The following is a 26,109-nucleotide window of genomic DNA, read 5'->3' on the forward strand; positions in this document are numbered from 1 at the left end:
TAAGATTATTTAATTGCCTGGGTAGGCAGGACAAAACCATTTGACACCATCGCAGACAGTATGATTGGTAAATGTGGTATCTCTTGTTTTCTATAATGACATTAAAAAGTTTTGTCCCATCTACATCATCATCTTCTTCAACAGCCACTAAGGGTAGTTGTCAGCAACAAGTCACTTTCCTACTGTCAGCTACAAGGGTCCCTTCCCTAATGTCTACAGACCCTATAACTGAAGCTATTCTTGATGCCTTCTAACCTCATCATTTTACAAAAAGTCACTTAGGACACAGCCACACAACTCTGCATGAAAGGTTAGGTTTAAGTCTTGATGCAAAAAATAAAACACGACAAAATAACCCTTCTCCCCCTCCTCCCCACCCCAAAAAATCCCAAAAGCCTAATAAATTTGATCTTAAAAAAAGATCTCTGCACAAGAGTAAAGTCACTTTCCCAAATTAAACAACTTCAGAATATATATATATAACAAGATACCCAAAGGCACTGGTTTGCATTAGGGCCTAATTTCCAGCTAATTTAAAAATAAAATAAACTTACTTTGAATGTCTAGTCGCACAAAAGCAGCACCCAAAATCATTCCCTTTTGCACCTTCAATAGTATGTCCCATATTTTTCAAAATTTTGTAATAAATTAAAGTGCTCTTGGAGGAGATCTATGCAATGAAACAGCTGAGGTATAACCCCTGAAAAATAGAGGCTTATAACACATGCGCCGCCGATAGACCCTTAACCTTAGCATTGTTCGCAGTGCTTGCTGCTAGAATTATTATTTTTTAAATAGTTGTAATGTAAATAGTATATTTAAGCTCTAACTGTAGCATAAGGGTTGGGATTTGCTCTTTAATACTTTTTACTAGAAAGATACAGCTAATTTAAAATAGCTGGTAGATACAGAAAGCATAAATATACAATAAGTTTAGACAGTGATTGTACTAAATGCAACAATACAAAGAAGCAAACAGGAACACAAATGGTAACACAATAAAACTGTATTACATTTGTGCTTCAAATATTACAATACATTATATACAATAGTCCAAAATAAACATCTCATGCCAAAGGACACAAAAAGGGGAAAAAAACAAAACAATAGCAAGCCCCCCAAAATAAAATAAAATAAAAATCCAGCAGTATGTACAGTCACCTTTTTAATAAACATTCAACTCTGAACTGGAGCAATTTTCACTACATACATACGCAGTCCGCCTTTTATTCCACGCGACCATCCTGTCTCTCTATATCTACGCTATTCAGTAGGGTCCTGTGTTATTTCTTATATACATGTTGAGCAAAAAAGATAAAAGAACATAGTGCTTTATATTCTTAACGATGTAGCGTCAGCTCAGCGAACCTGGGGTGCGTAACCTTCTTTCATTAAACCCTCCTCATAGTCTGTCTGGCACAGAATCATGTTGTTCTTTAGGAAAAATTTGTCTCCAACACAAAATCTGAAAATACAATAACAAAAAAAGAAAGAGAGGTAGTTTACAATGAAACAATGTTATCTTATATCTACATGTTTGTACCATAAGCATTCAGAATTCTGTGGTATGGAAGATGCAGCCTGCATTTCTTTTGTCTGTTGCAACGTTCTGCAAAAAGTGCACAAAAGCCCAGCTTTGGATTTGTGCTGGTATCAAAATGTATACCGTGGTTTCAACAAAATTTGCTGTATAGGAGTGCTTTTTAGTCCCTCAACCAAGGGCTTGATTCAAATCCTACTGAAGTCTATTAGAGTCAGACTTGGATCAGGTCACACCTGCACACATAAACCAGGATAACATCCAAGACCACTGGCCTGTATGCAAAGTTAATCTAATTCTTTTACACAAATCAGAAAGAGGATGATATCATATGCTGTTGGTACATTTACCATGATACTGTATTCCACCTGAACATTCATACTAATAGCTATTAAATTCAAATGTCCTTTGAATAAAAGTATTTTATAATGTGTGTATATATAATTACATGTATGTATGTATGTATGTGCATATATTTGTGTGTATACACACAAACACATGTAGGTGGATGTATATATGTATACACACAAATAGGTTTACCTGTCGGAATCAACTATAAATTTAGTTACTAAATGGATTTAATTTCTTCCCATTTTGTGATACAATAGTCTACATATCCCAGTTTTCTAGTAAATGTCTCAGAACTTGGCTGCTAAGAAAACAATATTGTAGAATTGTATTTCATTCTCCCAGAAGTGTGTGAAAGCATGTTTATATCAGCTGTCTAGTTTCAAATTTAAGTAATAATTTCAATCTAAGCAATGTGTGTACGATTATCAGGCTACTTATATACATCACTTTTAAAAAAAAAAAAGTGAAGTGCTTTTTTAGCACATCTATGAACAACAGTCAGGGGCCTAGTATATAGAAACAAGTTTCACTAATGACTGATTTTGCAGCAGGATTATATTCCTTTGTTTATGGCAAACTCTCCGGCTATAAAACATATTGGGACCCACTGCCTGCAGTATTCCAATTAAACTAAAGAGTAACACAAATGAACCCCTTTGCATTGATGTGGATAAATGAAACCAGTTTCCATCAGCTAATTATGCATCTTACTATATAAAGTATTGTTTAATGTGTAACAGATTATAAGGTTCTTTCCTGTATAATTTCCAAATGGGGACATCTTGGACACAATTAGGGTCAGAAATGAATGCTTGTGTTGTTTATGGTACATTTAACAACAGAGTAGCTATGGGAATAGCTGTATATGTATTTAATTGTAACAATTTAACCTTCAAATAGTGGTGTCTGCCTTAGTTGACCCAGTAAAACTTCTTATAATTAGAGAAGTTGACCTTCATGACCTTTGCTAGTGGTCTCTCTTTATCAGATAGTCAATTTCTAATGATGTTCAAGTAGAAATCTTGGTGAATTGTCACAGATTAAATTGTGTATTGAAAGCAGCCCTTTAATGTTTTGTGAAGTTGGCGGTTTAAATGAGTAGCAGTTGGACTGATTTACATTTGTAAAGATTGGAATGCTAGACAAACAGTGAACCCATTTATTTTCCAACTGGGTAGCTTTGGAAATTTATCCTTATGCTAGCTAAATAGATAGAGGGGAAACAGTGCAATAAAAAAGTGGATTGAAAAGAATTAGCTTTGCTCTTAAAGGAAAATTGGTTTGTCTATTTGTGGATTTTTTTTTTTTTGTAGGATTACTGCCTGCTGCTGATGATGATTGAAAATACAGATTATGGAATGATCCTGAAATCTTTAAGTTATTTATGGTCAAGCCTATTTTATACAATTTACAGGTTTTCCCCAATCCCACTATTATCTGTAAGCACCAGAAAAAAATATTTTGAGTAGATATATTGAAAAAGAGTTATTGAAATGAACTAGCTCTTTTCAGGTTACTCTTGATTCTTCAAATATCCTCCCCCCCTTCCAAAATCAAACTAAATCCTAGTCTATTTTTTGCCTGAAAAGTGGATGTGACTGTAGCCCCCCATTTTATATATAGGAATCATACATAGGTGGCCTTTCCACATACAAATTCATTTTCCAGAGAAAAGCATGTTTGACTTTAAATTTAAAAAAAATCATTTATATTTTCTATCATATGAGTACTTGCACTGGATGACGAAATAAATAAGATACTAAAAACAATACCCTAGTGCGGCAATTGTTGTTGATGGCGATAGGGTGCAGGAACTCAGTACAGAAAACGCAAACTCCTACAATTTGAAGAGTGTGAGTAAATAGCAGGCAGTCACCCTTTGTGGGCCAGCCACTAGAGGGAGACATGATTACATCTGCTTGGCTAGCAGAATGCACTGATTCAAACCTATATAATCATTCAAATACCCCTTTTGGGTCCAGTGTAATACAAGGATTACTTCCAGAATAAAATAGTTATTAAGGGAGAAAACAAACCCAGGGGATAACTTGATTAAAATACATCACTAAGCACACTAACTTAAGCTGCAAAGCTTTTGATTTTTGTTCTTGAAGCGTTTGCTTCTTTCCTTCCAAGATAACAAAGTCCTATGTCACTATTCTATTTGACCTGTCAGCCCTAAAGGCACCCCTCCATCCCAAACCCATAATCTGCAGGGAGTGCACAGTCCTTTTCTAGAACGAAGCATGGACACTTTTACACAGATAGATGCAGGTGTGTTCTCATTACATTTTGCTTTTGCAATTTTAACGCTTTGACCTTAGTTAGGTGCCTAAACACCTTTGAGGATCTGGGCCTGTGTGTCCCATGGTAAACCATGTATTTTTTCTACCATTTAATATTTATACTCGAATAAAATTCTGTAATTTTAGATACTAAGGCCCAAATTCTGTGCTGACTTACATGATGTGCAACCTCAGTGACTAAATCATGTCTGCAGGGGCAACAGCTGGTCTTGAATTTCTCCATCACTGTTAAATCTGTGAACTGTGTTTTGCTGACAAAGGGGTAGTACCAAATGGAAGCTGAACCACATTCAATGACATATTGTACTAATACACTAGAAGGATCCTAGAAGACTAATTGGTTGAAATAAGGTAAAATCTCTTCTCCCCCTCCTCCTACCATGTTCCCAAACTTCTGATCTTAGCTGATCCTCAAAAACAGGTTTGGCATATTCAGTTTAAACTGGACTGGAATAGAACTGGAAGTCAAAGTCCCAAAATCTTGTTAAATTTTCAGACCTACGGTTTGGGTAGATCAGATAAACATTTGAAGCCCCACATTTTGGAGATACATTCATTTCTAGGTGAGTTACCTTATTTCCACCTTCATAGGTTAGAGACTCAACAGAGAGCATTCACATCTCCATTTGGAAAAGAGAAAAGCGAGAAAGGGTGGAAACTGACTAGTGGTAAAGCAAAGTGTTCCTACATTGACCTGCATCTGGGATGGGAATGCAAAATGAGATAAAGCTTGTTACTTCATTTCTGGCTACATCAGGCAGATGGTAGTGGCTGGTGTTTCGCTACAGTTTCTTTCCTAGAATCCTTGTACATTTCTCCTAATAAGCATGCAAAGGTGCGTGAGAAAATATACAATAGGCAGCTTTAACATGACAGATTGGACTTACTGGCCATAAATTGATGATAATACTTTTGACAGGTCTATGATATTAGTGGAATAACCTGTATAATTAACCTCCATCCTAAAACTCCTGTCATATTTAAAAATGGTAAAATGAAGGCCACTTATATCATGAAATGATCTCTGTTATCACCTTGTTTGGAAACAGAAGGCATGCCTGGACCATCACAAGAAGTATAAAACCTGCATTCCAAGAAATAGTCATTTCATTTTCCAAAGCGCTAAAGGGATCTCACAATTATCTGCCATCTTTACTGTAGCAGTCAGTAGAGGACACATGACAGTGTAGTGGGGACTTCTTAAGAGAAGATAAGAAAAACTGCCTGGAACCAAGATGGCTGTGTGCAAAGTGCCTCCTCTTCTGTTGTGGTGCAAAGTACGAAACAAAACATGGAAGCATTTAATAGATTTCCCCTAGGATCAGCAGCCGTACAATCTCTTCATTCAGATACAAAACACCCTGAAACTTTTTCTTGCACCCAATTACATAATTATTCCCTTGCTCTCCTCCCTCCCAATTTAAAAAAAAAGTTAATTGACTATTAGTGTACCTCTGGTTAATGCTTATGAATACTTTTCAATAGACTAGAGTTATTACTTTACCTTAGTTCATTAATATATACCTACGGTTTGCTAATTTTAGAGTCCTGTCAAAAGACCCCAAACATCAAAGGCTAATGTCTAATTTGTGACTGGTGTTACATGCTTTCATTGGTAAGAATTGATAGAATATATGCAATATCATTCCCTGGAGCCCAATAAAATACATCTCTTTTTGCTATGCTTTTCAAAGATTATTAAAAGTTTGGTATGGAAAATCTTAAATACATAAGGACATAAAAATGGCCATGAAGGCTCTTCTAACCTGTCTTCTGACAGTGGTCAATGCCAGATTCTTCAGAGGGAATGAAGAGAACAGGGCTATTACTGAGTAATCCATCCTGTTATCCAGTTCTAGCTTCTGGCAGTCAGCAGTTTAGGGACATACAGAGCATGGAGTTCTGTCCCTGACCATCCTGGCTAATAGTAATGGACCTATCCTCCATGAACTTCTCTAATTCTTTTTTTAACCCAGTTATACTTTTGGCCTTCACGACATCCCGTGGCAACAAGTTCCACATGTTGATTATGCACTGTGTGAGGAAATACTTCCTTAAGTTTGTTTTAAACCCTGCTATGTATACATTTCTTTGGCTGACCCCTGGCTCTTGTGTTATGTGATGGGATAAACAACACTTCCCCGCTTTCTCCACACCATTCATGATTTTATAGACCTCTATCATACCTCCCCTTCATTGTCTCTTTTCTAAAGCCGAACAGCCTCAGACTTTTTAAATCTCTTCTTGTATGGAAGTTGTTCCATACCCTTTTCATTCTTGTTGCCTTTCAATGTACTTTTTCCAATTCTAGTGCATATTCTTTGAGATGGGGAAACCAGAACTGCTTATGGTATTCAAGGTGTGGGTGCACCATGGATTTATATAGTGGCATTATGATAGTTTCTCTTATCATTTCTCCCTTTCCTATATCTGATAATTCTGTTCTTTACTCTTGTTTCTACAAATTTGCCTGGTACTGAACTTAGGTTTACTGTCCTGTAACTACCAGGATTGCCTCTGGAACCTTTTAAAAAAATCAGCATTACATTAACTATCCTCCAGGCATCTGGTACAGAGATTAATTTAAACAATAGGCTACATACCTCAGTCAGTAGTTCTGCAATTTCATATCTGAGTTCCTTCAGAACTCCTGGATGAATACCATCTAGTTCTGGTGATTCATTACTGTTTAATTTATCAATTTGTTCCAAAACTTCCTCTACTGACACTTCAATCTAGGATAGTTCCTTAGATTTGTCACCTACAAAGGATGGCTCAGGTGGCCCCACATTCTCTGCAGTAAAGACTGATGCAAAGAATTCATTTAGCTTCTCCACAATGGCCTTGTCTTCCTTGAGTGCTCCTTTAGCACCTCAATTCTCCAGTGGTTCCACTGATTCTTTAACAGGCTGCCTGCTTCTGATGTATTTAACATTTTTTTTGCTGTTATTTTGTCTTTTGCCAGTTGCTCTTCCAATTCTTTTTTAACCTGCCTAATTATACTTTTACATTTAACTTCACAGAATTTATGCCATTTTCTATTTTCCTCAGTAGGATTTGACTTCCAATTTTTAAAGGATGTCTTTGTGCCTCTAACCGTCTCTCGTAATCTATTGTTTAGCCATGATGGCATTTTTTGGTTCTCTTACTGTTTTTTTTTTTTTTTTTTAATTTGGGATATGTGGTTAGTTTGAGGCTCTAATTAGATGTTTTTAAATAGTTTCCATGCAGTTTGCAGGCATTTCATGCTTGTAATCATTCCTTTTAATTTCAGTTTAACCAGCTTTCTCATTTTGTGTAGTTCCCCTTTTTGAAGTTAAATGCTACTGTGGTAGGTTTCTCCGGCAATTTCCTCCCTACATGGATGTTAAATTTAACAACATTATGGTTGCTATCACTTGAACAGTTGAGCTATATTCACCTCTTAGTACAGATCCTGTGCGCCATTTAAGATTAAATCAAGAATTGCCTCTCCCCTTATGGGTTCCAGGACTAGCTGTTCCAAGAAGCAGTCAGTTATGGTGTCTAGAAATCTTATCTCTGCATTCCCTCCTGATTTGCCATGTACCCAGTCAACCCTGGGAAAGTTGAAATCCCCTGTTGTTATTGGGTTTTCTGATTTTGTAACCTCCCCTGCCCATTTCATAATCACCACCACTATCCTGGTGAGGTGGTTGTAGTATGTCCCTACTGCTCTCTTCTTATTATTCTATCCACAGCTATTAAACTGTATTCTAAAATAGGTGGTCAATATGCTCACCATTCAGCTCCTGTAGGAATCTAATGCTAGAGTTACAAACATATACAAACCTAACACTAAAATCATGTCTGATAAAGAAGAAAACTATTTTGTCATGTAGTGTAGGTTTTCTATATTTTTATAGGATGCCAGATAAAAGTGTTTATACATTGGGACTGTGACTTGAATTAAAGTTTGGCCAGACAAACTGAAGCCCAGTTATTAAGATAGAGTATTTCCAAGAAAGAATAAAAGAATAGAAGAGTAGGTTTAATATCCCTCGATGGTGGTGGTGGTGGTTGGATGGGAGTTTTAAACCATAGCCCAAACTGGTCCGAAAAAGTGGAGAGGAATTATCTAGGAAGTGATGAATGGGGTGGAGCCCATTGGGTCAGGCTCCTATGAAAATTAGATGAGGGAAAGGAGGGAGACTGAAACTTTGGGAAGGATGGGAGCTGAATGCTGAGTGAGATCAGCAGGTTTAGTCCAGAGGGTCAAGGAAGGACATGTCTGAACCCAGGATGTAAGATTTTCTACTTAAAACCTTACCTGCCACACACACATTTTTTTTGTACACCTGTCAAAATTTGAGGGAACATTAATCTGCAACATCAATCTTCGCAAGTTCTTTAATTTTTTTCTTTATTTTCCATGATGACAATATTTGTTCTCTCTAAGCTACCCTGGATCAGTTGATTGGTTTGGGGCTATTACTGAGGGGAGGTAAAGAATTCTTTCACTTAGGAGAAGAGGTTAAAAGTGGCTGTGGGGCGCAAAGGGGAGCATCTGAACCTATAAGTTGACTGCCATTATGTCATAGTGACCCCAGTAGTATCCTTAGGGGAGGAAAGATACCAAGAATTAGCTCTCTGGTATGAAACTTCAGAAAGATTAATTTAGAAAAATAGAGGAAGCTAGTCACAGTGATCCTACAGTCAAAGTGAGGAAATTAAAATCTTTAAACCCAAGTTACTTAAGCATACAATAACAGTAACACAGGAGGCATCCCTATCCCTCAACAACAACAAAAAAAAAAGTGGCAAAGGTGGGAAGAAAAAACAAATGTGGACAGAAACGGCAAGGTAAACGATTTTTTGAGCCAAACTTATCTTTCAGATATGGAGATCTAGCCTAAGTGAAGCCAATAAAAAGAAACAGGTAAAATAAATTGTAGTTCTCCTACTTGAGAGCAAATTTAGGACCTGATCTAAACTACACTGAATCTGAGGGACTCTTTCTATTGATTTCAGTGAGCTTTGAATAGGGCCCTTGAAGAGACAATAATGAAGACATTAAAGCAAGTATCAAGAACATATATATATATAATATGCAGGAGAATTGTTGGGTCTTGTCACTAGGTGAGCTGGTCCCTACGGGGGCGGGGGGGCCTAGCTTCACCTGTTTCAGGCTTAACCCACCTCCCCCATTGGAAGGAATGAATAAAAGGATCATGTGATGTGTTTAAGAACCAGGCCTGCAGAGAAATATGATGGCAGCCCATATTAAGATACAAGAGAGACTTCAGGGAGAGCCGACCAGGGTGTGAGTTTTCCATTAAAGGGCAGGAAGAACAGCCAGGAAAGGGCCAGCAAGAAGGGCTATGCTAAGTGACTCTCCAGTACTCCTAAGAAGAGAGCCTGGGAAAGAGTCATGCAGAGAGCAGGAGTCTGTTAGTAGGAAAGCTTGCACTGACCATGTGAGCCAGTCAGGAAAACTCTGTAAAGATTTGTGGTGCTTTGACTTTTATGTTAATAAACCAGACTCACAAGAGGGCACCGCTATTGAGAAAACACGTGCAGGATGAAGTCTGCTTAACCTGGCGAAGAAGGGGAAACTGAGGCAGAGGCAGGGCCTAGTGCCACATCGAGTGGAGGTTTAATGGAATACCAGGAAATAAAGGAAACAATTAGAGAGAATAAGGATATTGCAGATGAGTTCAATTATTTCTTCACGTTACTTTTTGGTACCGAGGATGTTTTGGAGAGATCTACCCTAGTTTTCTCAAATAATAAAGATGGAGTACTGAATTTTAGTGTTAAAAGAGAAGACATTGGAATAAACTGGCAAATTAAAGATCAACCTGGACTAGAGTGTATAAAGCCAAGGAATTCATGAATGAAATGAGCTCCAAAAACCCCCCAAAAGCCATCACTCATTGAAATCAGCTACCTAAGCATAGCAAACATTGCACCTATTCTTAATATCTCTCAGCATGGCAAAATCTTAATGGTGGGTTGCCCCAAGGATCCACGGTATGTGGTTTAGTCTATTCATTAATGACCTGGAAAAGAGAATTGACAGGCAAGTGGCCATATTTGCAGATGACACAAAATCATTTAGGATAGTCAGACCTGAGGAAGACTGAGGAACTTCAGACAGACCGGACAAAACTAAACAAATGGGCAGCACAATGGCAGATGAAATTCAGTGTTAACTAATGCGAATTTAAAGAAATCATTTAATCCACTCAAACACTGTTCGGTTCTAAATTAAGTATAGTCACTTAGGAAAAAGACCTGGGCATCACAGCTTAATGGGAAACTCTTCCCTGTGCACAGCAGTAGTTAAAAAGTTGAAATGTTACCACATACGAAGAATGATTATTTATGTTACAGGAGCACTCCAAATATGCTAAACTCTGCCCTAAAGACAAGACCCTGCCCAAAAGAGTTTACAGTTAAATGGGACCATAACAGACGGTGAGGAAAGGGATCAAATATATAAGCCAAGGTGGCATGTTTTGTTACCTCAGTGCATGTGTGTGTTTAAATAAAATATTGATCTTAACTCCTTTCATGTAGTGATAGCAGTAGAAGTGGATATTACCTGATTGAGAAGGGGAATTCAGTCAGTCAGCTCAGGAATGATATTTCATACATGAGGCAAGCTTGGAAAAGGGGATAGAAGTATAATGGTATTGTTGATACACCCTGTGATGACTTGGGGCTCATGTCTGTACAATATGAATTCTATGAGATTATGAACTCTGTATGTATCTTTACCAAGAAGAAAACTCCACGTTAAATGTCTGGGCAACCTGCCTTCTCTTTTGCCTTTGTGGTGTGGTGCTTGATGGGGCCCGTGGGGTCTTCACCCCTTCTCTGGGGAGAGCTTTGGCCGTCCCAGATGTGGCCAGTGGGGGGGGGGGGGGGTGTTTGAGCCCGCCCTCTACTTCGGATACCAGCCCAGAGACGCTGATGGCAGCAGCCTCCTGCTGCTGGTGCGCCTAAACTGTTACAGCATAAGCTTTTGTGCAGAGATTAAATTTGTTAGTCTTTGAAGTGCTACAGGACTCTCGTTGTTTTTGCTGTATACAGACTAACACGGCTACCCCTCTGGAACTTTTAAACTGCTACAGTCTTTTCCCTGGACTGCTTCCCCACGCTGTCCTCCTCAGACTCTAGTAGTCACCCTCCTGGTAGTGGCAACTTTCCCCTACCATGGTTCTGTCCCCTAGTCCACTCCCGCTTCTGGTATTTCACTTTGCTTCCTTCAGCTCCTTGCTCTTCATTCTCACCACTCCAAACTCTCTCAGCCCTCTAACTGGAGCAAGAGCTTATAATAGTTCTTAGGTGAGCCCTTAATTAGCCCCAGGTGGTCTCATTAACCTAAGATTACCCCTTCCCAGCTGGCCAGGTACAGGGCTCTGACCAATCTGAGGCTTACATATCTGCCTTCAGTGCCTCTCTCATAGCCACTTGGCCATACCTTACCACACCTTTTTACTTCCATATGGTACTGAAATTCCAACCAGTAGTGATACAGGGCTGACTATAGAAGGTTGTTAACTTAGGATGGTCCTCAATTCATATACCACCATCCTAGACAATACACTGGCTCCCACCCAGAAGAACTGGTTTGTCAAAGGAGAGGTCACCTGCCAGGGGCCTGGGATCACCCGAGGAGGCTGGTCCGGGAGTCACCTGACAAAAAAACTAGAGGGCTATAAAAAGGAGACAGCTGATCTCTTTGGGGTCTTTGGCCCTCTTCAACAGCTCAAGCAGAGAAAAACTGCAGCAGCAACCTGATGCGGCAGGGGGAACCCTGTCTGCTTGAACTCAGATGGTCCCTCAAGGACTCCCAAAGGCAGGGTGAGCTAGAGCATTCCAGATATGTTTTCTATATGATCAATGTGATCAGGCTCACACGTTCAGGTGGAGTTTTGGGAGAGGATGTGCTTAAATTGTGAGGGGTCAGCTCTGATTCTAGCAGCTGAACAGGGGACCATGTAGTCACAGCTCTCAGGTGGGGATACTAGTCAGAGGGTCTTGTCTTCACCTGAGAGGGAGCCTAGGAGCTCCAATAGAGCAGCAGTGCCTGGACTCTGTTTAGACTCCAGTGGATTAAAACACATAAGAATGCAGTGGCTGGATTCCCTCATATTAGTCTGGTGACTGGCCATGAAAGGAAGGGGGGATGACTAGAGCTGTGCCACACCCTCACCTGGAATTTGGTTTTGAGTTTTGATCCCCTGCCTCAAAGATGAGACAGAGGAAATACAAGGGGTCCTGAGATGGGCAACGAAAATCATTAGAGGTATGGAGATTGAAAGGACTAAGAGGAGACAACAAGGTGCAATGACAGAGGCATACAAAATAATGAATGGTACAAGGAAGTCAATCCAGCACTCCTATTTATCTTACCATAATACAACAATGCAAGGAAATTAAAAGGAAAAAAACAACAACACTGATGTGATTCTTTTAATATGAAACACACAATCAGTGGAACTCATTGCTACATGATATCATGCAAAAGTTTAGTGGAATTAGACATTTATATGGATAATATGCACATCCACAAATGAGGATTTATAAAACAAAATAAAAAAGAGGTTCAAATCATCATGCTTAAAGAGCATAAGCTAGCCACAAACGGTCAGGTGATGGGGAAAAAACATACCCAATGGGTAGGTTATTTTGTTACTGTCCATTATTATTAAATATTTATATTACAATAGCACCCAGAGACCATGATCAGGATTGTGTCCCATTGTGTTATGAGGTTACAATATATAGACTCATAGACTAAAAGGTCAGAAAGGACCATTATGATAATCTAGTTTGACCTTCAGCACAACGCAGGCCACAGAACTTCAGTCACTTCTGTAATAGACCCCTAACCTAAGACTGATTTATTGTAGTCCTCAAATAATGATTTAAAGACTTCAAGATACAGAAAATCCACCAGCAAGTGACCCGTGCCCCATGCTACAGAGGAAGGCGAAAAACGCCCAGGGCCTATGCCAGTCTGCCCTGGGGAAATTTCCTTCCTGACCCCAAATAGGGCGATCAGTTAAACCCTGATCATGTGGGCAAGACTCACCAGCCAGACACCCAGCAAGAATTCTCTGTAGTAACTCAGAACCCACCCCATCTAACATCCGTTTACAGGCCTTTGGGCATATTTACTGCTAGTAATCTAAGATCAGTCAATTGCCAAATTATGCTGTCCCATCATACCATCTCCGCCATAAACTTTTCAAGCTCAGTCTTGAAGCCAGATAGGTTTCTTGCCCCCACTGCTCCCCTTGGAAGGCTATTCCAGAACTCCATTCCCCTGATGGTTAGAAACCTGCGTCTAATTTCAAGCCAGTTTATATCCATTTGTTCTTGTGTCCACACTGGTGCTGACTTTAAATAACTCCCCTCTCTCTCTGGTATAGAATTCTTGGAAACATCTGGTACTGGCCCACCGCTTTGACTATATGAACCATTTGCCCATCAGGTACGGCAATCCCAGTGTTGTGGGAAAGGTATGGACCAAGGATCCCTCCTCATAAGGCTCTCTGCTTATGAGCATCAGCGGTCTAGCTGCAGTTTGTCCAAAGCACAGGAAAAGCCTAAAACCCCCAAATGAGAAACTAGATTGAAAGTGCAGAGACGACAGACACACGACGACGACAAAGTGGATCAAAATATTACACCCCCTACTAAAACACTTCATTTAAGAAGTAGCAGAGAATATTCCTGATAGGAACCCAAATTGTCCAAGATCACCACTCTGATGTTTTCATACTCTGAAGACCTACATTAGTTCACATTTATGGCAATCGGAAAAGGATATTAACAATGACTATTATAGTTTTGGGGTTTTTGTGGAGGAAACAGTCACCAATCAAATTAAAATGTACCACCTAAATAGAAATCTTTTGTATTCAGGATAACAAAAATTGTCTGCTTTGCTTGAGTGATGAAGATTAGCTGACTTCTTGCATTAAAGAAGTTTGTCTTATATAGGCTGAAGTGACAAGACAATAACTAAGTGCTAATTGTGCATAACCAACACTAAAGATATGCAGCCCCATTATGGCATGTAATAAATGAAGCGAACAACAGAAATATATTAGGCACTTTAATAATGATACTAGAACAGTGGTTCACAGCATTAGGGATATGAAAGGTTTAGAATCTGAATTTAGGAGTGTGTGTGTCTTACTTCAGTGAGTTCTACTGGTAGGGTAGATATTATTTTGAATACAGCCTTTTAGTTCTGTAGCAAGACAAAATTGATACAGGATCTGTAAATAGCATTATAACCTATAATTACTTTGCATTATTATATCGTTTAAGCTGTGGTTATTATTTGTCTGATATTTTAATTTTCCATGCAACATGATGAAAAAGGTCAATTTAGCTTTTTTTAGAGTGTAATTGTAGTGTGCTATACTTATTAGCAGCTGTACATTTTATGTTGCTCTGGGGATGCTTGATTTTTAAATTACTACAATTCTATAGAATAATACACTGTAATACACGGTAAGTTAGCATGGCTTATTTAAGGCTAGATTTACATTTGGTGAATATTCCATTAGAATATTATTGTACTAATTCTTAGTTACTATCTAACGAAGTTGTATGAGTGTTTCTTTTTATGTGAATGTAAAAAATGTAAACTGTAAAATGTGTTACTAAATGTAGGATTATATAATAATCGAGGCAATGTAGTATGTACATAAAATAGTACTTGTGAATCAATTCTTTAATTTCTAACGGTGATATTCTGGCCCCAGGGAAGTCAATGGCAAAACTCCTATTGGCTTCCAAGATTCCACCCCAAAGACATAGGTTGATATTTTCAAAGCAGACTATAGGATTTAGCTACCCAACTCTAAATGACATTACTGCGAATTGTGTGACCAAGAATCTTAACTGACTTTGAAAATCTCAACCATAGTGATTTTGCAGTTTTAGAACCTGATCCTGCAACATGTTCCACCTGGATGAATGTCAGTGGGACTCTATGTAGATGCCGACACATGCCAGCACAGAACAAGTTTGTGGGATTGGGACCTTGGAACATTAAATAACCTTATAATGTCATATGAATGTGGCATATGATTCCAATACTGATTTACAAAGAACAATAGAATGCAATGTCCTGTAAATTCAAACGATAAGAGTTCTGTCAACAGAGAGAAATAGTATGTATTTTAAAAGAAATTCAACTGACAAAGCTGAGGAATTGAAATAAAATTAACATAATAATGATAAATGGTACTGCTTTGCACTTTTCTGCAGCAGAGGATCTTGGAGCACTTTATAAATATTAATTAATTAAGCTTGACAGGCACCCTTGTGAGGGAGCAGAAGTATCATTATTCTTGTTTATTGATGAGGGAACTAGGCACAAAAAGTTTAAGTGACTTGCCCAAGGTCATACAGGTTGTCTGTGTCAATAACAGGAAAGGAATCCAGGAGTGACTCCCAGCCTCGTGTTTCAACCCCTACACAATGCTTTCTCTTCATTAAACAAAAATATACACATCAATGCCCAGTTAGTTTTAGTCTAGGAAATTAATCGAAGAAGTCCTCTTACCTCTGATTACAAAGTTGACATGCAAAACAGTCCAGGTGGTAAACATTTTCCTTGGCTCTCATCACCATCTCAAAAGCAGGTATGAGCTTACTGCAGGCAGCACAGTTTCCTGTAACACCAAATAACCTGAGGACACACAAAGGGAAGATATGGTTAACTGGGAGAAGAAAAAAAAATAATTACAGCTCCATTTCTTTTTTTTGGGCTTTATAAAAATGTGTGCATGTCATTCAACTTCCCAGTGAACCTTTCTTGGGAAAGGCTGATATTTTGCAGAACAAGTGCACTCATAAAACAATCCCACTTGAAGTCACTTGCTGATAGCCCTGGGAAGTTCTGTAAAACAGTACCAGAATAATATTGTGCCTTGTGAAATAATTTTTATGGTGGTTATATACATAAATATTCTTCTTTGGTACATATTCCACTGACCTCTGTTAATGAAAAAAACATCTTGGTCAAGCAAATGAGAAAATGGCAAATACATTAGGAAAGTTACATAACCACATGCAAGCAGAGGTCAACCAGTTTGAAATATGGTAAGAGTCTTTCTACTTGGATTGTACTGTGAATATGAGAGTCAAATAACCTTGGCCTCAGTGCTATTTATTATTAAAACACATTTTAGCTAGAAAAGAAATAACACTTAAAAAAGCCAATATTCTCCACATTTCTGACATCTAGTGCTAAAAGCTTTACCATTATTATTAAAAGAACATTTTATGAACAAGTCATTTAAATCGTCAGAAAGCATTAGCGGTTCACACACCTTACAACCCTATACCATAGTTATAGCTATGATTATGTTATTCATGTAGCACATTAAAGTAAATGAGGCTGTAAACTATATATAGCCACATCAGTAGTAGAGGTATAATATACTGTAAGAACAATTTAAAATGTCTGGTAAAAATGCCTAATATATTTTTTTAAATATAGTTTTAAAAGATTTCTTTGTTAAAGATTTCTTGAAACTTTTCAAGCGAGATCACTGTAAAAAAAACCCCTACATGTATGCATGATTTTCTAACATACGAGGATAATAATGAACAAGAAAAAGTACTTTTAGCTACACATGCCAGCAATCTTTGAAACTAAGTTTTATTTAAACTACTTAATAGTTGTGATGGATTATTAAAAGTAATGCTCTGCCTGGAGATAGCAGTTAATGCTGTTTTTAACTATGAAGCAAACTAGATGAAAACGCCACATCTGCCAGTTCTCTTTTTTCCTCAACATCAGGCTGACAGCAGAAAAATATAATGGCTCTCAAGGGAAACACCAAATTAAAAGCAGTTCTAAACTAATGAATTCAAAGGTGCTCTATATAAAATTCAGTTTGGTAACATAAAAACGAATGCACTTTTTTAATCACATCCTTCATTTTACTGAATTTCACAAGTTACCAACAAACCTACTTAATTCCAATTCCTTTTACCTTCTGCTTCCACTTAAGATGTACTTTTTGCATAAATACATGCATGTTTATTTTGAAATTGTGAACCATTTTCCACGGATTGTCTGATATGCTGGTTACCATTATTTGAAGAAGTTTTTTGAGATAATGAACACCAAGGCTTAATCAGCAGCATTGTGTTACTCAGCTCCTGTCAGATTATTCAAACCCGTATCAACTTTGTTTCTGTTAACTGTTAAAACTGATTATTAAAGTTATATATACACAATGCTTTTTTAATTCATGTTCTCTTTCTAAACATTCAATTCCAGCCCTAGGCCCAGCTCTGCTACAGACGTCCTGGGTTGGTTTCACTCAAACCTCAGTTCCTCATCTGTAAAATAGACCTAATACCTACTTACTTCACAGGTATATTGTAAGGGTTAATACTTGTGAAGACTGTTGAGATCATCTGACCAAGGGCTCAATTCTGTATTCCTTGCACATCCACCCGGCGGTCAATGAGAGTGAGAGATGAACAAGAAATGTAGATCAGGTTGCAAAAGGTGCTACATAAGGGCTGTAAATGTTGAGTATTATTATATTAGCTACCCATTAATGAGAAAGTTATGCTTTAAGTCCCCAATACAGCAAAGCACTTAAGCACATGAACAGACTCATTCTCCTCAGGTCCAATACAGTGGGTACTCTCAAGACTTCAGTGACACTATTCACACATTTAAACTTAAGCATGTGCTTAACACTTTTGCTGAATTGGGGATTACGTGCATGTGGTATTACTCTTCATAGTAACATCTTTTTCAGTATAAAACACTTTGTGCAAGCTGAGGTTCATTGTAGTCTGTACGTTGCAGTGCGATAAAACAATCTGGGAGCATCATTCTGCATCCCTACCAATAGAAAACCACCCGAGTTCACTTTGTGGGGTTTTATTGTACACTCTTCTAACGTAACAGTTCCATATGGAAGCAGCTTCACTTTTAAGTACCAGATCTATTTATAAATTTCAGCCAAGTAGAGGAGAAGAAGCCTCCTTTACAGTGAATTCTCCCCTACACAAGCAAACAAACTCATGCGAGATTAATATTAGCTACAGTTAATTTTGGATAAAGCTATTTATATGAAGAACATAGTTTCCCCCCATTAATAATAATAATAAAAACCCACAATGCCATTTTGAAATTCTGGACATAGTTTCCCCCAATTTCAATTGCTCTCGCTCCCTGAGCATTTATCAGCTACCTGATTAGAATTTGTTTCCACACAAACCATTGATCATCAGCCTATTACTAGGCAAATGACAGTTAATTACCCACTACATTAACCACTGGGACCTGAGACCTGCTTCTGCTGCCATCAGTCAACATGATAAATGTGGCAAGTTCAGTAATGCATGGCCAGCCCTGAGCTGCCTGCTATAGTGTGAACAACCCTCAATCTCACTTCCAGGCCCAGGAAAATCTATGGCAATCTGCATAATTACAAGCTCTGGGTTAATAACAGACAAATGATTTGTTGCATCTAAACAAAGTCCTTGGAATGGGCCTGGTCTCCTGTGGCTGGCCAGGCTGCTGTTCTGCCACTGGTGTACTTTCCTGTACAATGCACACAAAACAGATCTCTGATGCTATATCCTTCCAATCTGTTGCCCTCCAATTTATGGATTCTGCATATGTGATTTTTAATCATTAAAGAACTCTTGAAGCAATATTATCTTAATTATTCTCTGCTGTAACCAGGGAATTAGGCTTCAGATAAAATTTTCTTCTTCTGTGCACTTTTGCTGCCTCGCTGGAGGCTCCATCAGTTTTCATCTACACCTGGACTCTGAAATCCTAATGATGAATTATTGCCCCTTTCCCTAAGAGGGCGAACCTTACAAGAGAACGTTCTACTGAACTGTCAGCTCACAGACTGAGCGCGGAGATGCGGAAATCTGATCTAATTTACTGCAAGACGATGCATTTGTTAGACTTTCTCCTCAGTTTTGTCCAAGCTTGAAGAAATCAGTCAACAGCCACCTTCGGGTACTCCTTTGTGTGAGCGCATGTACCAGGCTCTCCAAATCATATATTGGTATTTTTCCCCCAGAAACTGGATGCTGAAACAAGATTTTACTTTATGAATTCATCATTTTTCTTCTGAAAAGAAATTATTGTTTTCTAACAGTCTCCGTCCTGGTTCAAATTGTTACACGGAGAGACAGACTCCCAGTTCTGCTCTTGTTTATCCAAAGAATGTCATGCGTTTATACATCTGCTCTGTTTTTACCCAGCACTCATTTTACGATATGCCCAACTCGTGTTCTTCTTCTCTGCTATCATTAGAATGTTTAAGACTCAGCTGTCAGTCTTCTGTACTAAAATGTAGTTAGACTGTGTCCTGGCTATACTTAGGGGATAGGACATGGGTCCTTACTGATTTCCCTAATGGCAAAAGATTAGAGTATTTATTAGACAAGGATAGCTTTTCTCTAGAATTTTTGAAGCATTCTCTCAAACTGTGTTTAGACTATATTTTAAGAGATTCAGTACAAGTGTTGTCGCAATCACTGACTGCAAGCAAACAAATATTCATTTAGAAAATACTGGAAGGATATAGAGCATTGTGTACATAGGCGTGCGCGTGCGCAAAAAAAGAGAACCAAGCACCCACCAACACAACCAAACCCGCCCCAAACCTGACATTTAACATAACAAACACCAGAATTACATAGCATATTACTGATCTGCTTTGGTGGATTTCCTGAACAGAAACTTGAAGGTTCAGTACAGTGCTTAATGTTTAATGAAAGAGGTGCCGGGGCTCCGCCCCAGCACAGATTAAGCACTGATGCACCCCCTATCCTACACACCCACCCCAACACATATCCCCACACTCTGCGTGATTGTCTGGGGGGATTGGAGAGGAGCAGGGCTGGTGCTTTGGTTTCCAAATGAGGTAGGGACAGGGAAGAGCAGCACTACCTCCCCAACCATCCCCATCGGTCTCTCAATGCTGGGGGGTATTCATTTTCCATCCTGCCCGAGCCATCGCTCACGCATGAAGGGGTTGTGGGCCCTGCCACCTAAACCCGGATCACTCTGCTCTAGACCTGGATCGGGGCACCTGCCCAGCTAGAATCCCCTCCGGGGGAAGAACACAACACCCATGATGCCAGGGGGTCTAGAATCGGGCCTAACTCTCACTTCCACCCAGTGCAGGTCTCTTGCAGGGGAAAGGACGGGCAGCATCCCCCCACCCTGTCAAACATGGCCACTGGCTGGGGAGCTGCATCAGCCAGGATTGTGGGCACCATGGGGGTCAGCGCCCCTCAGCTAGAGTGCAGAGCTGCCACCCCACCTGGTGCAGCTTGTGTGCCCCTCTCTGACTGCTCCATGTGCCTATTCTGCATCCCCCGGTGGGACCCTACCCGCAGCACCAGGATCACCTCTTGGAGCTTCACTCCTGCCCTGGTGCCCAGTTCCCTCTGCTTTGCACTGAGCCCCAGCTGCACGGTCACCTCCCCAGTCCCTGACACCTCACCTCTCCCCTCGCTGGCAGCACTGAGGAGTCTCTGCCTCTCCTGGGCCTCCCAGGGGGCACCGGCCACCACATGGGGGCCCCCCAGGAAGACAAGGGGGTGCTGGCTCTGAGGGGTGGTGTCCCAGGACTCACTGCCCAGGATGCGGGAGCTCATCTTGCGCCGATTTAGCAACAGCTGCACCCTGCTGGGCGTCAGGTAGGCTCAGCGTGCTGCTGGCCTTGCGCAGGGGTGCGGGTGAAGTGACGGCCTGGAATCTGGGGGCAAAGAAGCTGCAGCTCCTGTGCAGAAAGGGCACTCTGTGGCCAGCACGAGCCTCCTGCTGCCCACGCGGGGACCAGCGCCTGACACGGCAAGCCCAGAGGTGCCAAAGCCCTGGTACAAATTAAGTGCTGCCAGAGGTGCCAAGGCTAGGTGCCAGGGCCCAGCCTCAGCACCAATTAAGCCCTGGTTAAGTACTGGTAGTAGAGCTTAGGAACAGATAGAGAGAGGGGAGGATGTGGATAAGTAGAGGTGTAAAGAGATGATACAGCTACACTTTGGCAGGCAGTATTTTTGAACCATATGATATTCTACATGGGCCTGATCCAACCCCACTGAAGTCTATGGCAGTCTTTCCCTTGACTTCAGTGGGCTCTGGCTTAGACCCGAAGTGTGGATGTAGGACCTGGCTGTCTACTGCATTGCACCAATTTTATGCCGGTGTAACTCCACTGATTTCATACCTACACTGGCATTAACAAAGCATTAAAAGAACTGGGCCCATATTTCTCTACTGAATGCTGTGGGACTTCCATAAGAATCTAACGCTACTTGTCATGTCCTCCACGGGTTTCTCCTTTTTTTACTAGTTCTGTTCTAGAGCTGCACTGTATAAAAATCCACTCCTGTACATTCCTATGGCATTTTGGTTGCTTACTGGTTTCTTAAATTAAAAAGTGGCATAATTTGTGTTTTCATTTTGCATGAAAAGAATGAACGGTGTGCGCGCAAAGGAAAATATTAAATAAATTTAAAAAAAACAAGATTTAGGTAAGATGCAGCAAACACGAGGTGGAATTTTCCTAAAGTATATAGCAGACAACTATTCAACCATGTAACAATGGTACTAATACTGAATTTCACCGCATTTCTATTTTAAATTGCATATTAACAGTGTATTACATTTCCCTCATCAACATCAGGTAAACCACTACCAGGCATCCCAGGATTTGTAAGAGGAAGTGAAGTTTGTGATATTAGCACAGTGCTAGAGTCAGAAACTGAGTTTTAAACCTGGATTTGCCACTAACTCATTAAGTGACCTTGGACAACTCACTTAACCTCTGTCTCACTTTATCCATGTGTTAATCAGGACCTAATCTTCAAATCACAACATCCCGTAGGGATGTACAAACTTGGCGAGAGAATACTAGGCACATTTAAAACACTTTATTATTGCATTGTGCAGAAAGTGGGGAAAATAGCACACCCCAAAGTGTTAAATTTTACCATACATTGACTGAAATCAATGATCAACCATTCTCCTTGCATGCATGAGTCCAGTTCACTGACTTCAACAGAAGTCTCATGAATGTAACTAAAAGCAGAATTTGGCCGTTGGCAAATATGTAGTCAGAACAATATGCTATGTAGGAAAGCAAAAAAAGAGAACCTAAAATGTATCTACCTCTTATAATATAAAGTTCTAGATTTTAAAAGTACATTGGAAAGATTTTTTTTTTTAAGAGGAACATGTTATTTTTATACAATGAAGATGGTTTAAGGGAAGATTTTCAAAGGATCCTAAGGGACTTAGGAGCACAAGCCCTATTGATTTTCAGTTGTACTCCTAAATCCCTTAGGCAATTTGGAAAATTGCTCAAGGTAAATTTTTACAGAAATTGAAGCAAGTAGATTTGCCCCATTTTTACAAGGGGTGCGTAGTATTTCACTCCCATCCCATCCATCCTCAGCTCCTTGGTACAGATTTTTAAATAATCATGATAAAAAGAAAAGTATTTTAGCAAAGGGGAAAAAGAATACTTCTCCATGTTTGTTACTGAAGGTAAGCCAGACATCCTCCCTGGAGGTGAGGGAGGCAGAGTTCAAATTCAGCTTGCTTATTCGCATACTGCCTGATCCAGCACCTACTCAAGCCACTGGAAAGACTCCCAGTGACCTGAACTGAATTGAGCCCTTAGATTTGAGCTCAACCTTACCCTAGTGATCAGTAATGGCTGTCAAAACAGAGAGACCTTGGAAAGAAAGGAAGGGGGGGAGGTAGAGGAGTATTGGTGGAAAGGGAAATAATGAAAACCTCTCAACAGTGGGTGAAAATGACCAGTTTTCAAACCCTTTCAGATTTATTTCTATCTGTGCCTGCACTTACAAAACCGGGAATTGTTTGCCAGTGGGGAGGAGGTGGTGTTATGCAGTTGCAAAATGCGTAGATCAGCCTGGTCAGCAGAGATATATACACGTGCACAGTCTTAGGGCCAGATTTTGAAAAAGAGAGTCTAGTATCATAAATGGGCCAAATTTTCATAAATGCTTATCTCCAGTTTACACGCTAAAGTAGGTGGCTAGATTGTCAGAAGCGTTCAGCATGTTGGGTACTAAATTCCTTTGAAAAAATCTGCCCTTATGTGGCCCAGTGGAAGATGGTGGATGCTAAGCACCTTTGAAATACTGGCCACAATTTTGGGCCCTGAGAAGGCTGTATCACGGTTTGCCTTGTTAAAAATGCTATTAAAAAGGGGGTCAGGTCTATCAACACTGCATGATTTAACTGTGGTTTAAACTTAGTGGAGGAGCTACAATGTGTAACTGAATCTCTCTCACCCCAACACCTTTTGTTTTACTTTCTAACAAGCACTTGCCCTCAGCACCTGGAACCAGCGTGGATTGATTTAAATGAAGGCGATTTAAATAATTGATTTAAATCACCAAGAGAAAATCACTAATTTAAATCAAGTTTCCCACTGATACTTCTTCACATATTTCTTAAACAATGGTGCAAATCTGCTCACTAAAACATGTTAATTTACAACTCAATACAGCATTTTACAACATCTAGGAGGGTATACTTTGTGTAATTTTTTAGATAACTTGATTTTTATTAATTTAGGAAATAGTACATAATGCTCATTACCTGTGTCAAGCTGCAGATGCAGCAGCAGTACATTAGGAATGGTAAGCACTTATATTTTATTGAACTAAATCTTTAATGTTTCCTAAATGTTTCACATTTGCATTGCAGCAGTCTCCTGAGTTGACGGCTGACGGCTGTCCTTTGACTCTTTTTTTTTTAATTTTCAAATTTTATTAACTCTAACAGACAAGTCATCACAACACTAAACGTACGCTGTCCTTAAAACTTCTACAACTAGCTCTCATCTTCCCCACTTCTACTGTCATTTTTATTCATAGACTGAAACAGAAATACAAGTTTTCCTGATTTTTCAACTCCCAGTCGATTTCTTAGCTTTGAGTAAATATCAAATGATGAAAAATATTCTCCTCTGTGCCTGCAGAGGAAACTACTGCCGTGAAAAGTTGGCTTAGCAACTGAAGGAACTCTATTTCAAGGTGCCTGGCTAATGATTTCCACCAATTCAGGGGAGTGACTTTGTTCAAAACATCATCAGTAAACATGCCGTGTTTAAATGGTTCCGCTCCAGCCCTGAAATTTATTATGACTGGCATAACTGAGGAGTGATTTTGAGATGTCCATGCCATGGCAGCATCATCTTCAGAAGTTAGGCATCTACCTTTATATCTGGGGTCAAGAATGTTCGCAAGAAAATGAGGTGGAGTTAGTGCTTGATCCATTAGCTTTTTATTGCCTGCAGTTTAACTTTCTGGTGAGGTATTTCTTTCTTCAATGTTTCTTGACGTGCCTTCCAAATTTCGACAGCATCAGCAATGCAGCAGCAATTTCTCTGAAGTTTGTTTAAGGCTATGGATATAGGCTTCAGTATACTGAGCATATCCTCTACATTCCTCTTTAATCCAATGTTAGATACTTTGGATGAGATATTTCCATCTATTTTATCATGGTTTTCTTCACAGAGTTTTATGAGAACAGGCCAGTTCTTAATAAATTGTTCAAAACAATCAATCACACAATTCCATCGAACATCTTGAGGGAGAATTAGTTTGGATCCTCCAGCTCATTTAGTGAAGTTGAAACAAAATGGTTGGTATGGAAGTATTTTGCGACTTCGACAACATTTTCTTTTATTCCTTTTTATTCTTTATGTATATTTTTATTTAAGTCTTTGGCTAAAAGATGCATTAAATGGGCACTGCAGCTATATGTTAAGGAGCATCCTTCCATTTCTTCTTCTAAGTATCTTCTCATCTTTGACATGTTTGCAGCATTGTCTGACACAAAACTGTGCACGTGACAGGTGAATTTTTGTTCACAGTTTTCACTGCCACTTCTTTTAAATATTCTGTTGTATGGGCATTTCCCGATACATCTATTGTTTCTGAATGATATGCAACTCCATCTTCAGTCGTCACACAGGCACATGTTACTGGATCAGTGTGTACATTGCTCCACCTATCAAGGCTTAAACTGGCAAATTTCCCCTCAGTATTTCTTGCACACTGTTCAAGTTCCTTCTCATACACTGTATCTAGCAACCTTCCACCAATGTCTGCTCAACCAAGTGGAGTGTAGCCTGGTCGTAAGAACTCAACCATGTCAATGAAGTGCTTATTGTTAACAATGCGAAAAGGAGAATTTGTGGCATAAATGAACCGAGCAATCTTTTCATCTATGGTGTCTTGTTAGTATTTGCTGGTTCTTACTACAAACCCATCCATGGTGGTGGTTTTACTGGATGATTGAAATCTTTTGCTTGCTATTGATACCTTGTTGTCTGAAATACGTTTAGTTGCAGCATTGCTGCTAAAAGTACCAACGGTTGACTCTGAAGTTCTTGCAGATAGACAGTCACAGTCTAAGTCTCTTATACTTAAATGGGATCCTGAAACAAAATTCAAAAAGGAACTGAGAAGGACTATTCAGAATCTTCTCACTCTGTTATTCAGCTGATCATTTACATTTTTTTCAGCAAGGTTGCAGATCCTATTCCAAATTACCAAAAAAAGCTAAGACTGACTGCATTTAGAGTGCACTTAATTTTGTAGTAAGCCTGATAGACCTCACTGGCACTTTTATTTTTTGAGAAAACAAGTATAGGATGGGGTTCCCTTGGGAAAGCTGAGTTATGCTGAAGTAAAATAGGGAATAGACTTATGGGCATCACCATTATGGTCTGTGGCCATGATGTTCCAAAATAAGGGGCATGTATTATGTAATATAAAATGAGAAAATGACACCCAGTGGCAACTGGCAACTCTAAATTTCTCTTACTGCAGCTTTCTGTACCGTATACTTGAAACATCTAACATAGCAAACAG

General features: G+C 39.4%; 1 protein-coding gene across 7 annotated transcripts in view; it reads right to left on the minus strand.

Moving 5' to 3' along the window:
• Positions 1-986: 986 nt before the first annotated feature.
• The window catches only part of LMO3 (LIM domain only 3), a 76,325-nt gene continuing 51,202 nt past the window's right edge, over positions 987-26,109 (minus strand). For 6 of the 7 annotated variants that reach the window (XM_067559164.1, XM_067559163.1, XM_067559168.1 and 3 more), the window contains 2 exons: positions 15,755-15,880; positions 987-1,465 (listed from right to left, as the gene is read on the minus strand). In XM_067559164.1, coding sequence (XP_067415265.1) covers positions 1,360-1,465; positions 15,755-15,880 — 232 coding nt within the window. In that variant the 3' untranslated portion in view covers positions 987-1,359. Of the gene's footprint in view, positions 1,466-14,292; positions 14,429-15,754; positions 15,881-26,109 lie in introns of those variants that run through there. The other variant, XM_067559169.1, reaches the window with a different exon arrangement.

Source organism: Emydura macquarii, unplaced genomic scaffold (assembly GCF_026122565.2).
Source record: "Emydura macquarii macquarii isolate MOO-44397 ecotype Brisbane River unplaced genomic scaffold, CSIRO-AGI_Emac_v2 contig_2205, whole genome shotgun sequence".
Lineage (NCBI taxonomy): Eukaryota > Metazoa > Chordata > Testudines > Chelidae > Emydura > Emydura macquarii.